The sequence below is a fragment of the Nomascus leucogenys genome, chromosome 9 (genome assembly GCF_006542625.1).
Source record: "Nomascus leucogenys isolate Asia chromosome 9, Asia_NLE_v1, whole genome shotgun sequence".
Lineage (NCBI taxonomy): Eukaryota > Metazoa > Chordata > Mammalia > Primates > Hylobatidae > Nomascus > Nomascus leucogenys.
Window position 1 is genome coordinate 33,623,187 of NC_044389.1, and position 14,896 is coordinate 33,638,082.

The 14,896-nt window shown below is 43.0% G+C and overlaps 1 protein-coding gene across 9 annotated transcripts in view; it reads right to left on the bottom strand.

Annotated features, from left to right (window-relative positions):
* The window catches only part of CACNA1E (calcium voltage-gated channel subunit alpha1 E), a 332,731-nt gene that overhangs the window by 27,875 nt on the left and 289,960 nt on the right, over window positions 1-14,896 (bottom strand). For all 9 annotated transcript variants that reach the window (XR_004031707.1, XM_030818794.1, XM_030818792.1 and 6 more), the window contains 4 exons: window positions 12,380-12,445; window positions 7,617-7,708; window positions 6,771-6,936; window positions 3,030-3,157 (listed from right to left, as the gene is read on the bottom strand). Coding sequence is in view for 8 of the 9 variants with exons in the window: in XM_030818794.1 (XP_030674654.1) it covers window positions 3,030-3,157; window positions 6,771-6,936; window positions 7,617-7,708; window positions 12,380-12,445 (452 nt within the window). In the remaining variant the exon portion in view is untranslated. The remainder of the gene's footprint in view (window positions 1-3,029; window positions 3,158-6,770; window positions 6,937-7,616; window positions 7,709-12,379; window positions 12,446-14,896) is intronic.

Consider the following 14,896-nt stretch of genomic DNA (forward strand, 5'->3'; position numbering starts at 1 on the left):
CTGCTGCAATTTTCTAAGGAAATCAGAGCCCAGCCAATGCCAAAGAGAACTGCCTAATGACCAAGAGCACCTCATTATACCTATCTGGCCCATACCTGGCCAGATGCAGACACAGCCCTGGCTCTAGCTAGGCTTCTAGGAACAAAGCCTGCCAATTCACAAATGACTCAGACCGCTGTCCAGAGCAGATGCCAGGCTGCCTTGAAGTGGACTGCAGAACTGTTTGCTTTTCACAGACACTGATTACAGTCAGTTACTCAGACCTGCTTTTCAGGGGCAGTGGGAAGTCAGCGGCTTTCTGAAGTCTGGAAGAGACAAATTTCCCATTAGGCTAATTAGCAAGGAACACAGTTGGCATGAGGGAAATCACAAAGGGCTTTGCTTTTCTTTGTGACAGATTATTCTGTGTTCAGCTTGGGCAAGTCTTCTTTACTCAGTAGGAGCCTGCTGAGGTCTGTGTTCAGAGAGCAGCCAGGGAGGAAGCCATGGACACTGTCCCCCCAGCCCTCTTTCTGCCCCTCAGCCAACAGCAGCTTGGCTGGAGCCAGCCAGAATTCTAGCTATCTTACCAACCCTTTACCCAGGAGCCCACTAGAGAGTACCAGCTTCCTATGGAAGGGATAGAATTAATGATTGATTACTTTTCAGTGGCTACAGCATCTTCTCTGTCAGGGTCCAGAAAAAGAAGCAACACCCAGGGATCTGCAGGTCTGTAAACACCCTGGAACAGACCAGGGTTTCCACTGGAAATTATAAGCACAGCATCTCCACCTCTGTGCATTCAGTCCCTGCTTGCAGCCGTATGGAGACTATTGCTTCAGTCCAGCTTTACTCTTTCTAGGCTTTTTGAAATTTGAGGGTTGATTCCTCCTATTCTTCCAGATAGCGGTTCATCAGTACCTCCAAGTCTCTCAACTCTTGAGAGGAGGTAATTTAGCCAGTTGTCCTTTCATTTTGCCTTAGTGAGATTGGGAAATAGGTGGGTTGGGAGTGGCTATTGACTGACATTTTTTGCAACTGGTATTAGTCCTTCTTTTGAAGACATTGGCTCACATTACTTTGTTAGTCTTCCTCACCCACCTTATAAAGAAAGCCAACCAAACTCTAACTAGAATGAGTTACACTGTGAATTACAAAGCACACAGAAGAAATTCTTCTTTGTCTTTATGCTCTTTCCCAGTCCACATGTCTGAGTCTCATGATTCATCTTCATGGAATCATTTCTTCCCAGCAACTGGAATGAGTAGGGAGGAGCATGTTTTATACACATGGCATTTGGATCCCAAGATAAGTGAAACCACAAGAAGCTGGGGTTTCTGGAAGCCAAGGATACCTGAGTTAGCCCAGATGAACAATGGACTTTTTTGCTCACAGTTGGTTTCTCCTCTTGGGTGAGTGAAGAGGTCCCTTCTTAGGCTCCCAATCCCATAGATATCCATGGTTACAAAGGCTGATTTTCTAGACATTCCAATTAGCATTTCTGTGTGGTTATTGTTGATTATAATAACAGTTACACACATGATTTAATATCATCCTCACAACCACCTTGCAAGTTATGTAGGTATCACGATCACCATTTTACAGGTAAAGAGGCCCAGAGTGGTTACGTGACTTGTCCAAGGCCATGGAGCTGAAGACACGCAGGCCTGGCTGCCTTCTCCTCTAACACACTGCCCATTGCTTTCTAAGATCTATTTACTAGAAAGTAAGACCAGAAAGAAAAAGCTGTTACTCAGCCATTGTAATAGGAATGGATTTAGATAACTCTGTACCCTAAGTCATTAATAATTAATGAAGGAAAGAATTCTGATTCACCCTTCCAGTCTCTAAAACAGTGACCCAAGTTCAAAAGCCTCACCAGAGGATAGATTTTTGGGAAAAGTCTCTGATTATGAAGGGGGTTCCAGGTGGAAGCAACTTGGTCCATGTCTGTGAAGGATAATATTTCTTGTAGTATTTTTCAGAGGGGGACCAGAATGGATAGAGGATAGGTGAGTTAAGACCCAAAAGCTAAAATGACCTGGAACAGAACCATTCCTTTGGAGTGAGCATTCATAGAACTCTCACCTTGTCCTCAGCCAAGAGGGCCAAAATGCTGCCTTTATATTCTAAAGCAGGGATTAGCAAATGTTTTCGGCAGTAAATTTTTTGACAGTAAAATATAGGTTGTTGCAAAAATGGCCCACAATTACTTTTGCTCCAACCTAATATTTCTGTAGTAAAGACTTTCAAATTTGAGGACCATATCATCTCCGTCACAATCACTCACCTCTTCCTTGTAGTATGTAAGCAGCCAGAGACAATACGTAAATGAATGGTTGAGCTGTCTTTCAGTAAAACTTTATTTGCAAAAACAGACAATGGGCTGAATTTTGCCCATGGGATGTAGTTTGCCAATCCCTGCTCTAGAGCCTAGAAGGCATGCTATCACTTCAGAACTACTAAACAGCAAAAGAGACAGTAAAGAGTTTATCTTCACCAATTCCTACCATTTAATTTAGTTCCGTGTAATAAAAATCCACAAATATTTAAGGGAACAGTTGGAAGAACAACTTGTTTGGTTTTTAAAAAATAATTTCAGAGTTATATCCAACTGTATCTGTTGAGAGGAATGAGAAAGAGAAAACACTCATAGTCACTGATCATGGTGGCCAGATGTCCAGCTGGCCAAAAACCCTTGTCAACCCCCCTGATAACTCAAAGGAGTCCACTAACCATTGGCAGAAAAAGATTATTGGAAACCTCTCTTGGGATTGAACCCAAATAATCTGAGGTGAGGACTGGATGATGAGACCAGCCCAGAAAGGGAAAAACCCTGTCACAGAAGGAAAGAGAGGGGAAAGGAGGATACAGAAGTCTTTGGTGACTGGCTTGATACCAGAGCCTCTTCCATGGGCCACAATCAAGAGGAATCTCCTTTCCTTCTGTAACAGGCAGGCATTTGGGTGGCTCCAATTCCAACCTCTCCCCTGGGAACTCCAGAAACCTTTGCTGTGGGCCCCGCTGGGGCGGCCGAGGGGCCTACGCACCATGCTGCTCGGTCATATTCTGCCCAGACGCGGACAAACTCATCCAAGTGGTGAGGCCCCAGGATGGAGGAGTCCCGAGTCAGGTACTCAAAGTTGTCCATGATGACGGCCACGAACAGGTTGAGCATCTGAAGGGCAAGGGGAAGAAGAGGGGTTAGGGGAAACCTAAAGCAGAGCTCAGGAAGCAGAAGAACAGGCTTCAGGGCAAAGAAAAGAATTCAAAAGTTTGTAGGCCTGAAGTTCCTAGCTCAAGCACCACTGATCTTGCTGAATGCAACACGTTTTCATTATTTGTACCACAGTTTCATTGTGTGAGCATTCTTACTTTATATTTCTATGCCACTTCATATTTGTAGAGTACCCCACAGTCACTTTTCTTATCCGTTCCATTTATTTAATTGTTACTGTGGCAGCAGAGGGAACAGCAGCAGCCATAACATTCTTGAGGGCTAGAGGAAGTCAAGGCCAGATACTAACCTTCCCTCCCCAGCCTCTCCCTTCATTCTTGCTTCACAAAAGCAGCCCAAAGAACAACTGGTAAGATGTTTTAGAGCTGACAGCATGGCCTACTGTTGTGATGACTTTAAGCTGTTCTTGGCTCTTAAGCAGCTTCTAAGTCCCTACTCTTCCACTTATTTGTTTAGCCAGCCTTTACTGTGCACCTACTATGTTCCAAACAGAGATTCAGGTGCCAGAGATGTGAGATAAGAAAGTTCTTGTCCAGAGGTATATTCCCACGCCTAGCACAGGGCTTACAGCACAGCAGGGCTTCACTAGATGTGGTTACTTGAATGCTCTTCAAGACTTATTTGATACTGAGTAGAGACTGTGATGTAATGGAAACATACAAATGTGACAAATTTTAAGAGCCATGAAAGAAGCATATGCAGGTTCCAGTGGGGACAGAAAAGAGTATGAAGGCAACTTCTCGTGGCTGAAGAAAAAATGTATAAGAGGGTTGATGCTTGAGTACTGTCTACAATATAGACACGGGCATGGAGGAGGGTGTTTTAGCAAAGGAGCCAGAACAGAGGTATGCAGGCACAGGGAATAGTCAGGGATCTGCAAGGAGGGCGGAGCAGCTGGATCCAAGTGCCGGATCACAGAAGCATCTCATGCACTGAGCTAAAGAGTGTAGACCAGGATCAGTGAACTGGTCAGATAGCAAATATTTTAGGCTCTGCAGGCTGTGTGGTTTCTGCTGTAACTATTCAGTTTTGCTGTTGTAGCACCAGACAGACCATTTGTATACAAATGAACACGACTGTGTTCTGGTAAAGCTCTGTTTATGGAATTCCATGTAATTCCATGTCATGAAACATCATCCATCTTTTTTTTTTTCTTTCCTGAACCATTTAAGAATGTAGAAGCCATTATTTCACGGGCTACACAAAAACAGGTGGTAAACCTAGTTTGTCCCAATGGCTATCGTTTGCCAACCACTGATCTAGATTGTTCTGTAAACAACAGGAACTACTGAAGGGGTTTAGAGAGGAGAGAGATAAAGGGACATTCGCATTCAGAAAGAACTCTTGGTAGCAGCATGTAGGGTGGGTGGGAAACCAAGGGAGGATGTTGCAGTACTCCTGAATCTACCAGGGGCAGGACGACAGCACGGACCAGAGTAGAGAGTTAACAAAGGTGGAATCGACAGGACTTGATGTTCAACAGCACTGTTTCCTTGTTTCCTGGCTGCCCTGCTCACCCATTCACTGTATTTCTGGCCCAGGTTATTAATGTCAACAAAAACTATTCGCACTGTTACTGCTTTTCATTTGTACAGTCATTAAGAGTGTAGCGTGTGCAGTCACATATTACTTGTTGTTACGCTTGCTCCAACTCTTTGTGAGGCAGGTTTAATTACCATCACCCTTCAAGGACAGAATTGCTTTGGATTCACATTTTTGTTCTTAGCTTCCAGCATAAGGCCTCGGGCACATCGTGGGGGCATCAGTAAATCTCTGTAGAGTGGCTGGTTTGAGTTGAGAAGCTGTGTGACTTGTCCAAGGTCACAAAGTCAGTCCCATACAGATCTGAAAGCAGATCATCTCGTACTGAATATAGCCTCATTAAAAATAACAGTAATGTGAATTATGCAGCACCCTCTGTCTCAAAATTCCAAAAGTACCTTTATGGTCTCTGATTAATTTCCAGTTATATCTTTGGTTTCTTTAAATATTTATTGTGAAACACTTAAACCATGTAAGATAAAAGTAAGATGTCCACATGCACTTCTATCTGCTCCATTTCACCCTAGCAGTGAGCACCGATTCCTGGAAGCCGTGAGCTGGTTTCACCCCTTGACTACTGGTGACTGAGGGATGGGCCTTGCTGAGAGTGAACCTCACAATGGCCACTCAATAAAAATGTGCTGAAGATGTGAATAAATAGAAAACTCCCATCAATAGCATTATTCTAAATTTCAGGGGTTTTTTTCTTTATACATTATACTTCCATATTTGTAAATAAGATACTGTTGTGTATTCTTTTACTGAAAAACCTTTCACATAGATAAGAAGGAAGTGTATTAAAACACATGGATCAGTTCATTGTGTATAAAATGTTCCTATTATTAAGTCATTTTTTTCTCCCATTTTATAGGTGCTATAAAAGGGAAAGTGTCTTGGCCAAAGCTAGCAGAGGAACAAAGCCAAGACTACTGCGTGGGCTGCCCACATCTCCCGTTAGCTCCCTCTCTGCCACACTGACCTACAAGCAACACTTAACGGTCTTTCTGTAGCCCACCCCCCTCACTGGAGAGCTGGACATGCAGGAAGTTTCAGTCCCCTTGGGATCACTTGCAAGGTAGCAATGCCTGGACATAAGACAATTAATTCACTTTTTGATGCATGGCCAATAAATTGACCACTTTTCAGTGGCATCACTGTCTTAGTTTTAGGTTTTTGTACAGCCAGTGGCATTAGCAGTGTAGTTGAGCTGAGGAATTTCAGAGTGACCAGAAACACTAAACTGGCCCTTTTATTATTCTATTTATCACTGCTTGTCTGATATGCAGGGTAGAAGTTTCTGGAAGTGGGTGTGCTGAGTCATGCTTTCTCCAAAAGAGACTTAAGAGGCACTTAGGGCTTCCCACCACTTTATAGGTGGGTGTGCTCCACATATACTACTCAATATTTACTAACACCCAAAGCAATCAAGCAATCATATTCTTTCTCATCTGTCAACTGGTCAATTATCATCAAATGTAATAACATTACAAGTCAAGAGAGAACCACATTTATTCCATTATCATCATTCTACTCTTATCAATGCTATAACCTTGCATTTTCAAGGTATCTTTTTCTCAAGCAGTTCAAAATTCTCCCAAAGCGAAGATATCCATAGAACTACTTATAAAATACCTGAGGTATGACAAAGGATTACTCTGAGTGTCCATAGATTTGATATGAAGCTCAATGCACTTAAATATGCTCGCCTTCCCTTTTCACAAAAATCTTTCCCTCGAAGCAACAAAGACTCTTCTCAATCATTGAAAGTCACCCACCCAGGAGTCTGACAGGCACCCTGATCTCCAAGAGTTCTCCAGAGGATGATCTAGTTCTTAACCTGGGCGTGGGCTTGAGTGTGAGTGTGTGCATGGTGGGGGTGTGGAGAGAGGGGGAGAGGAGGGGAGGGAAGCACAAACATACACTGAAGCAAACATCTCTGGTCTATGTATCAGAGGGTTAGGGGTAGGATGGGATGGGCCACATGGCAAGGCAAGAGCACAATGTTACTCACCAAGAAGGAGCAGAAGAAGATGAAGGAGACAAAGTACACGTAGGCCAGATCGGTGCCGCAGCGCTCGTTCTCGTTCTGCCCTGATGGTGCGGTGGTGTCAGGCTCACAGCCCTTCTCCCCAAGGCATGACAGCATAATCTCCTGCCAGGCCTCACCTGTGGCACTCCTGAGCCCAAGAGACATTTTGGTTAGCAGGAGCAGGTCTGCAGATCCTATCACATCCTTGGTCCTCTTTCCCAATTTCCCCATCCTTGCTCTTGTCTGGGCCCAACAGGCTCCCTTTTTACCCAGTTGACCCCTTCTAGTGCTTTCCATGCAGAGATAAAGAGTCCCATTGAGGTCTGTTTTGGGTTCTGCTACCCTCCACAGATCCACTGTGTCTCCATCTTTTGTGGGGTCTCTGCTACTAGTCATGGAATTCTCTAAGACCCAGCATAAACCTGGCTATCCAAGGTTTCAGCCCTTAAGTGGAATTTGGTCTGCAAACAGTGTCCTGACATCCCCCCTCCCAAACCCTTGCAGGCCATGTTGAAGTTAAAATTTGCAAATTAACTGCTGAGCCAAAGACATTGATGAAGTTTTCTCCCACTCAAGTATTTAGCAGACCCAACCCTGCTTAGCTTCCAAGATCAGACAAGATCAGGCACATTTATGGTGGTATGGCTATAGGCAAGACAAAACTTTCTAATGTTATAGGGGCAGTTTGGCAAAGACATTGCCCGTTCCCCCTTCTACTGACAGGTGCAAAGGAAGTGGAATAAAGATACAAAGGGAAATGGGAGGAAGAGGCAGACCAACTCTCTCTCCCTCCATCAGGAGAACTCCAGCTATGACGCATCCAGGTACCTGAAGAGTAGCATTAGGGACCCAAAGAAACTCCGGAAGTTGTTGTGCCGGTTGATGTGACTCTCCTCATCTAATTTTATGTTTCCAAATACCTTGAGGAGAGAAACAACAGAAAACAATGAGCATTACCAAGCTGTGTGATGTATCCAGCACATAGGGGTTGGCAAAGCCACATGCATGGCTCTTCCCGATGACCTACCCCTGAAGCAGATAACTCAGACCCAGAGAGCTGCTGGACACTGTGCTCTTGGGCTGATATGCAAGAATAATTATCCTCCACTGCTCTAGTGCAGCAAAGGGGACCCATGCAGCAAAGTCCGAGCATAACGTAGAATGCAAGCTCTTTTGAAGTCATTCTGTCTGTACATAGTTCCTCCTACACCTAATCTGGTCTCTTATTTCCATGGTACCTGTCACCATGGTACTCAAGCGTCTGTCAAAGACATTATCTCACAGCAGGAGTGCCCAGAAGGAGCTACCCCTCTCTTCCTGTCTCAGGTAGTCATGACGGGAGCATTCAAATTTGCAAGAAGACATCATTTATGGCTTGGGCAGATGCCACCCTGCAATTTACAAGCAGATCAGGTCAGAGAGTGGCATCTCTATCTTCCTCAGATATGTTTCTATCCATTTAGTCACATCTTAGAAGGTCTGTATGTCATTAATGTAGAATCTATGAGAATGAACACACATATATCCACATGCATATATCTACATATGTCCACATGTATCATCTAACAGACCCAAATCCCATCCAAAAGGAAACATTTATGCCGGAGCTAAAATGAAGTCCAGGCCAATAGGATAGAGAAAGTTGGGCCAACTGGGCACTTTGAAAAGGAAAACAGAAAATAGCTTTGGGCAGTTTCTGGGTGACAGAATGAGATTTGCTGATCTGCTTCTGGCTACTGAGCTTAGAATGTAATCACTGTGAACATTCAAAAGAGGGAACACTCAGAGATCTTCATCCACAGAGACTGAGTAATGATGAACTCCCAGACACAGCACTACCTGGAGCCAAGGTCAACCCCTCCACTCTTCAGATGAAAAGGAGGCTTTCACATGCACCCTCCTTCCCTAACCACATTTCGGGTTATCAGGACCTATTCTCACAAGTCAATGTTGAGACAATTGAGGACTTACTGGGTTACTTTTCCAGTCATTTGAGACAATTTTCAGCCTGCATTGAATATGCTTCAGTTTATCCAATGTATGCTAAATGGAACACATTTTCCCCCTCACAGTTTTTAGAATGTGCAATTGAGGAACAATCTCTGCCCCCAGCTATTTTGCTCAAGTAACTCCCACTGACACCTGCTCTGGGAATTTGTTCTCAATGCTGTTTTTCAAAACCCAAATACTACTTGTCTCTCAGGGAGAATGGAGGTGGCAAGTGAGGCAGCAGCAGAGAAGAACGGAAAGAGAAGAAGAAGCTAGAGGGCCCCAAAGAAACAAATAGTAGCATTTAAAAAATCCCACCCAAGAAATCAAATCTAATTAACTCTGGATACCCCAGGAGGGCACTGACATTTATCCTTGCCCTGTTCACATTTCCTGCCCTCTTCTTCCCTCTTGGTTTGGAATTCATGATTTATCCCTGATTCATCACAGACATACAACTTACAGTGTCTTTTTTCCCTATGACACTCCTGGAGGTATCATGAGTTGAATTCATCATGATTTTCTCAAACACCTCATCCAGTCACAAACTAACTGGAGAGCACACTGTGATTTTGCACAAAGTATGTGTGTAACAGTCCAAGAAACCAAAGCTATTTTGAATCTAAGATAATTTAAGTCAAGCCGGGCATGGTGGCTCACACCTGTAATCCCAGCACTTTGGGGGGCTGAGGTGAGAGGACTGCTTGAGCCCAGGAGTTCAAAACAAGCGTGGGCAACACAGTGAGACCTCCTCATCTTTACAAAAAAAAAAAAGCAGAACAAAACAAAAATAATTTAAGTCAAAAACACATATTTATTGTGAAGGTGGTCTTAAATTTTTTGTACTTTTTTTTTTTTTTCAACTTTTCACTTAGTCCTTGTCACTAACTTAAACCTCCATCAATAGGGTATGGAAGAGAAAGAAGGGATGCTGAGGCCTCATAGAAAAATCTCACGAGAGTATAGATTTAAATCCATTTCACTTGGGATTACAGAACTTTAGAACTAGAAGAGACTTGTGAAGGTCTCTAACCAACACCTCCACTGTACTGGTGAGGGAGTTAAGGTGAAGAGAGATACAGTGACTTCACCAAGTTCACACAGTTGGTCAGTGAAGGATCTGAGGCTGACAATCCCACTTCCTAACACCACGTAGCCACAGGGCTGTTTCTCATCCCCAGCAAGTTATTCCTCCTTTCTAACTTCCGATTCTTCTGCAAAGGTCCCTTTTTCCAAGGCGCCTTTGAAAGTTTGGAATAATAATGTTTTTCTCATAGACATACCTTGTTGCTATTAATATTTTTCCAAAAGCTTGTCTCTGCCTTTGTGTTTATTTGTACAGATCCCTCAGTTTTGTTGTGACTATATTAGAAACAGTCTCTCTAGCAACAAGCTCAGGTGTCTGCTTTGTGCTTGGTGCTGTGTCTCTGTCATAGACCAGGATGGGGATGGCCAGCTCAAAGCAAGTCATAGCAGAAATGTCATTCATGTCTCTGTGGAATGGACATAGTGCTATTATCCTTTGGAAAGAAATCTGAGGGGAATAAGATGTTAGACCGTACAGTTATTGTGAAGACTACAATTTCATAACTGAATAACTTCTACCTCCAACTAGAGGGTAAAAATAAATACTTGTGTCTGCTTGTCTGGTGGGATGAGAGACAGTATAGAGTTATGAACATGGGCTAGGGAGCAGACAGAGCTGATCTTACAACTCACCTCTTTCACTTACTGTCTGAGAACTTGAGCATGTTGTAAGTTACTTAACTATGCTAAGCATCAATGGAGACAATGAAACTCACCTATAAACGTTTTCACATTACTCAAAAACATTAGTCGTATGTCTTGCATGGACATGCTCGCTCTCTCTTCCTTTCACTCCCTCCCTTTCTCCCCCTCACTCTCTTTCTATGCATACATTTAGTACAGTGTCTTGTACACTAAGGAATTTAAATAATGATAAATAGCATTATCACCATTATCAGAATCAATAGTATTCATACCAGGTCAGTACTGGAGATGGTGTTATTCTAGTTTATTTGAAGATGAAAAGGGGTAAGAACTATTTTGAGCACAGGCAAAAGGAACTTAATGATAATCAGACAAGAAGAATTATAATGTTTCCAACATAAATAAGATATAAATGTTTGAGGTGATGGATAAACCAATTACCCTGATTTGATCATTACACATTGTATACAAGCATCAAAATATCACATGTACCCCAAAAATATCTACAATTATATATCAATAAAAAAAATTTGAAAAAATAATTTAAATCAAGCTTTCATTTGGCTCTTCAAGAATATTTTAATTCCAGAATCAAATATATTGGAGTTAGACAGGACTTCATGGACTTTACAAAGCCAATATGAAACTTCAGCAGGAATTCTATTTCCAACACTGCCAACATGATCATTAAATTCCTACTGAAATATCCTCAGTGAAGGAGAACTCACTACTTCTCAACCAAGTCTCACACATTTTGACACTTGACATTCTATTATATTTTTAGAGAACAAAATTCTCCAGTAATAGAGTTAACGAATGAAACCAAGAAGTACAGGCAAGAGAGAAGAGGGAAAGGAAGAGACATTTCAGAAAGGCTCTGGAAAAGGCTGCAGATGCAGCAAGGCTGGGACACTCCAGCAGCAGCTCCAGGTGGCAACACAGTTGGGAAGGCAGCCGGCAGGCCCAAGGCAGCCAGACTGCCTGACTGCAGGAGGCTGTCACATAGCCGAAGTTCTGTGCCGGGATCTAGTCACAATATCTCCAAGTCAGAAAGTTAGCCCTCTGGAGACAAGCAGAAAGCCTGTGTCTCCAACCAGATAGGTTCATGGGATGTGCTGCTGGTTATTTACAGTAGGAGTTCACCCACCATGAACAACCATCATCTTTGAAAGATCCTTTGGCTTCTTCTGCTTAGCAGGCCTCTGGCTACCTGCATAAATGCCTGGGGTGGGAAAACAAGGGAACTGTCCAGCAAGTTGCATGGCCTAATTAGCTGGAATGTGGCCCTTGAGTCTCCCTAGGAATGAGTGGGCTGCCAGGAACTCCATGAGTTGTTCACAGTGATGTGTCTTAGGGCATAAATCTCAGCCAGTCAAGACTGTGTAAGTATAAGACTATAAGACAGCCATGACTATATGTGGTGATTTGGTGTCACCGTATACAGGAAGAACTAACATCTGACCTTCTTTTAGGCCAAGTCAAAATACCAGAGATCCTGAGAAATAGATTGACATGAGCTCCCCCTCCTTAGTCTCCTGGGGGATCTTTCTGGCTAAGAACAATGGTGTCATCTTTGCTTTAGTTCTGTGGCTGTCACCACAGAAGCCCAGCTGCTTACGAATTAGCACCATGATCTGACAACCTGAGATGAAGCCCCTGTACCAGACTACCCTGAATACTTAGGCAAGCTAAAATGGGGAGCCACTGCGCGTGTGAAATTCCCAAGGTCACACTGTGACAAGACCTCAGGGGAGCACCCTTAGGCAAGAAGGGGTTCAAAGCATCTTCAGGTCTTGCATGCTTAGATTGCGAAGCCAGAGATTATCTGGGTAACAGCTGTCCCCCACCGGGCCCTTGATTTACCAGCTCACCTGCATCCCAATGATGGCATAAATGAAGAAAAGCATGGCAATTAAAAGGCAAACATAAGGGAGAGCCTAGAAGGAAAGCAGAAATAAGACGTTAATCAAAGAAAGGCAGCACCCAAGCTCAACAACCTGCAGTCACCGGCAGTATAGGATCTTGCCTGGAGGCTAATGCAAACAGAGACTGGGACTCCCTATTCCCTGGGGTTGTTCTGTTTTGAGGTGCAGTACTTTCTCAGGCATCCTTGTCCTCTGGCAGATAGGTAAACAGTTGGCCAAAGGGAGACTTAAAATTTACCCCTATCAGGAAGATTCACTCACCCATAAATATAGCCCATATCTAGAAGGAAAGCTGGGAAAACTTCCTGGGCTTGGGGTTCATCCCACTTGCCACGCGGAAAATTAATAACCTAGCAATTGTGATGCAAATTAAATATGAAGCACCTAGCTTTGGCTTCCAAATCCCTGTATTACCCCATCCCACTCCCATACCCAAAGTGGCACCCATAATGAAGGATCTGGAATCAAAGTGAAATGACTGGGGTCTCACTTGTTTGTAAGTTCCTACAAAGGTCATTCATCTTCTGATGAAATGTCATTTCCAAGTGTTTAGGCCTCCTGATGTTTTATTATGTTTCATGCAAAAGCCTGGTAAATTAGCCACCAAAAAACTCTGCCATGCAGCCATGTGGCACAAAATTCCATACTGTGCATGCTTATTGCCACTTTGGGATAACATTTCAGTTTTAGAGGTGAGGGTCAAGACAAGGAGATGTGAGGCAGGGAACTGGCCTTGGTGCTGGAGGAGGATGCAGACATAGGACAGTTTGGATTTGGGGGCCAGAGTGGGACACTGTAATCTTGCGTTGATCTCAGCGCTGCCAGAGAAGTCCCTCTTCTTTACCATCCACTAAGCTCCCTGGGAGACAGTACTACGAGCAGTCTCCACCCTGTCTTGATTGTGCACACCATGAATCCCAGGAGATCAATTGAGGCTTTCAGACTGCATGAGCAGGGTAGAGCTTTTCAACAGCACTAACAAAATGAAGAGCCCTATGAGACTATTTACAACTTGAAGAGAGGCTAAAATTAAAATGCAACTGAAAGCGGGTGGGAGAATTCCCTCTCCAATGAAGTGTTGATTCTTAGGCTCTGTGGTGGGGGTTGGCTACACTTTGATGGGCAATGTGGACCTTCTCTACAGAAAGCCAGAAGGAAGGAGACAGGGTTTCTTGTGCCTGCAGTGCTGCTACCTTTCATCTTTACCTTCTGCCCCTATTCTACTGTCTCCGCTCTAGTCCCTAGTTTATCTCTCCCTACTCCCAATGTAGGGAGAAAAGCAAAGATTCATTCTGTTTTCCTTTCTTGTCATGTTTATACATTCTAACACAAAATAAGGGAAAAGAGGGAAGAACTCTAGAGTAGGGGTCATAGGTAGAAAACTGGATGCTGTTTAGGGGAGGGTGGGGAGGTATAGGCAATGGCGATGCTGTTTAAATCATATGGCTCTCTGCTTTCTATTTGCAGAGGTAGCCTTTGATAATCTGACTTTTAAAAATCAAACTTCTATACTGTGTCACAGAACTGTTCTGAAAAGGAAACATCTATCTATAACACATTGTCACCTGAAGGCAAATTCACCTGTCTTCCCTGTTCTCTGTAGTATTTGCTGGAATAAGCCAACCATTTGGCCATCAATTTTTGACAGTATTTTCTTTGCCTTCGATAGTATATGGTTTCTCAGAGACTTGGTGATTGTGATAATATGACAGGATGACACATATTTCTTAAGAGACTAACCACTGAAGTTTGTTGGGCAATCCTCTAAAAAAAAGAGGTTTTAAAAGCATCTTGTGTTTCCAATTCTAAATCCAAAATCACCTGAGACTCAAAAAATTCTCACAAGGTTTTAGATTTATCCTCCATATCTAACTTTAGAAAAATAGTTTTCATTGAAGTGAGGCCTCCGTGGGAGTCATTACGACAAACAATTGCTCTGGATATGATAAAAAATGTCAAGGTCGCTCCTAGGAGCCAGAACATCCTTAAAATTGATCTCACATCTCAAAATCCCAGGTCCTTGATGAAGAAGTAAATCAGTAATGATGGATGTGGGGAGAAATCCTTTTCCAAGTGATGAGAAACCATGAATTCACTAGCTTGCCTTCTTTGGCTTAATTTTTAATTAAACTGTATAAATAATTAAAATAAGAAAGTCAATTTGGTGAATTCATAATTTCTCATCTTTGAATCACTTAATTCCATCAAATTTATTTTTAAACACATTCACAGAAAAACTCATTTTAGTAAGAACAGGCATTTGAACAACATTTAGGCCCCCCAAAGCTTAAAAACAACTAATTTATGATATTTGCTAGAGCCCAAAGATATTTTAAGTATGTTTAGGAAACTTTTACTCAAAGTCTGGGTCTCAGCTGTCAATTTTTTACTTATATTTATTATATGTACACCTCTGTACAGCTCCACGAGACTGCAGAGGAAACACATCATATTAACCTGCCC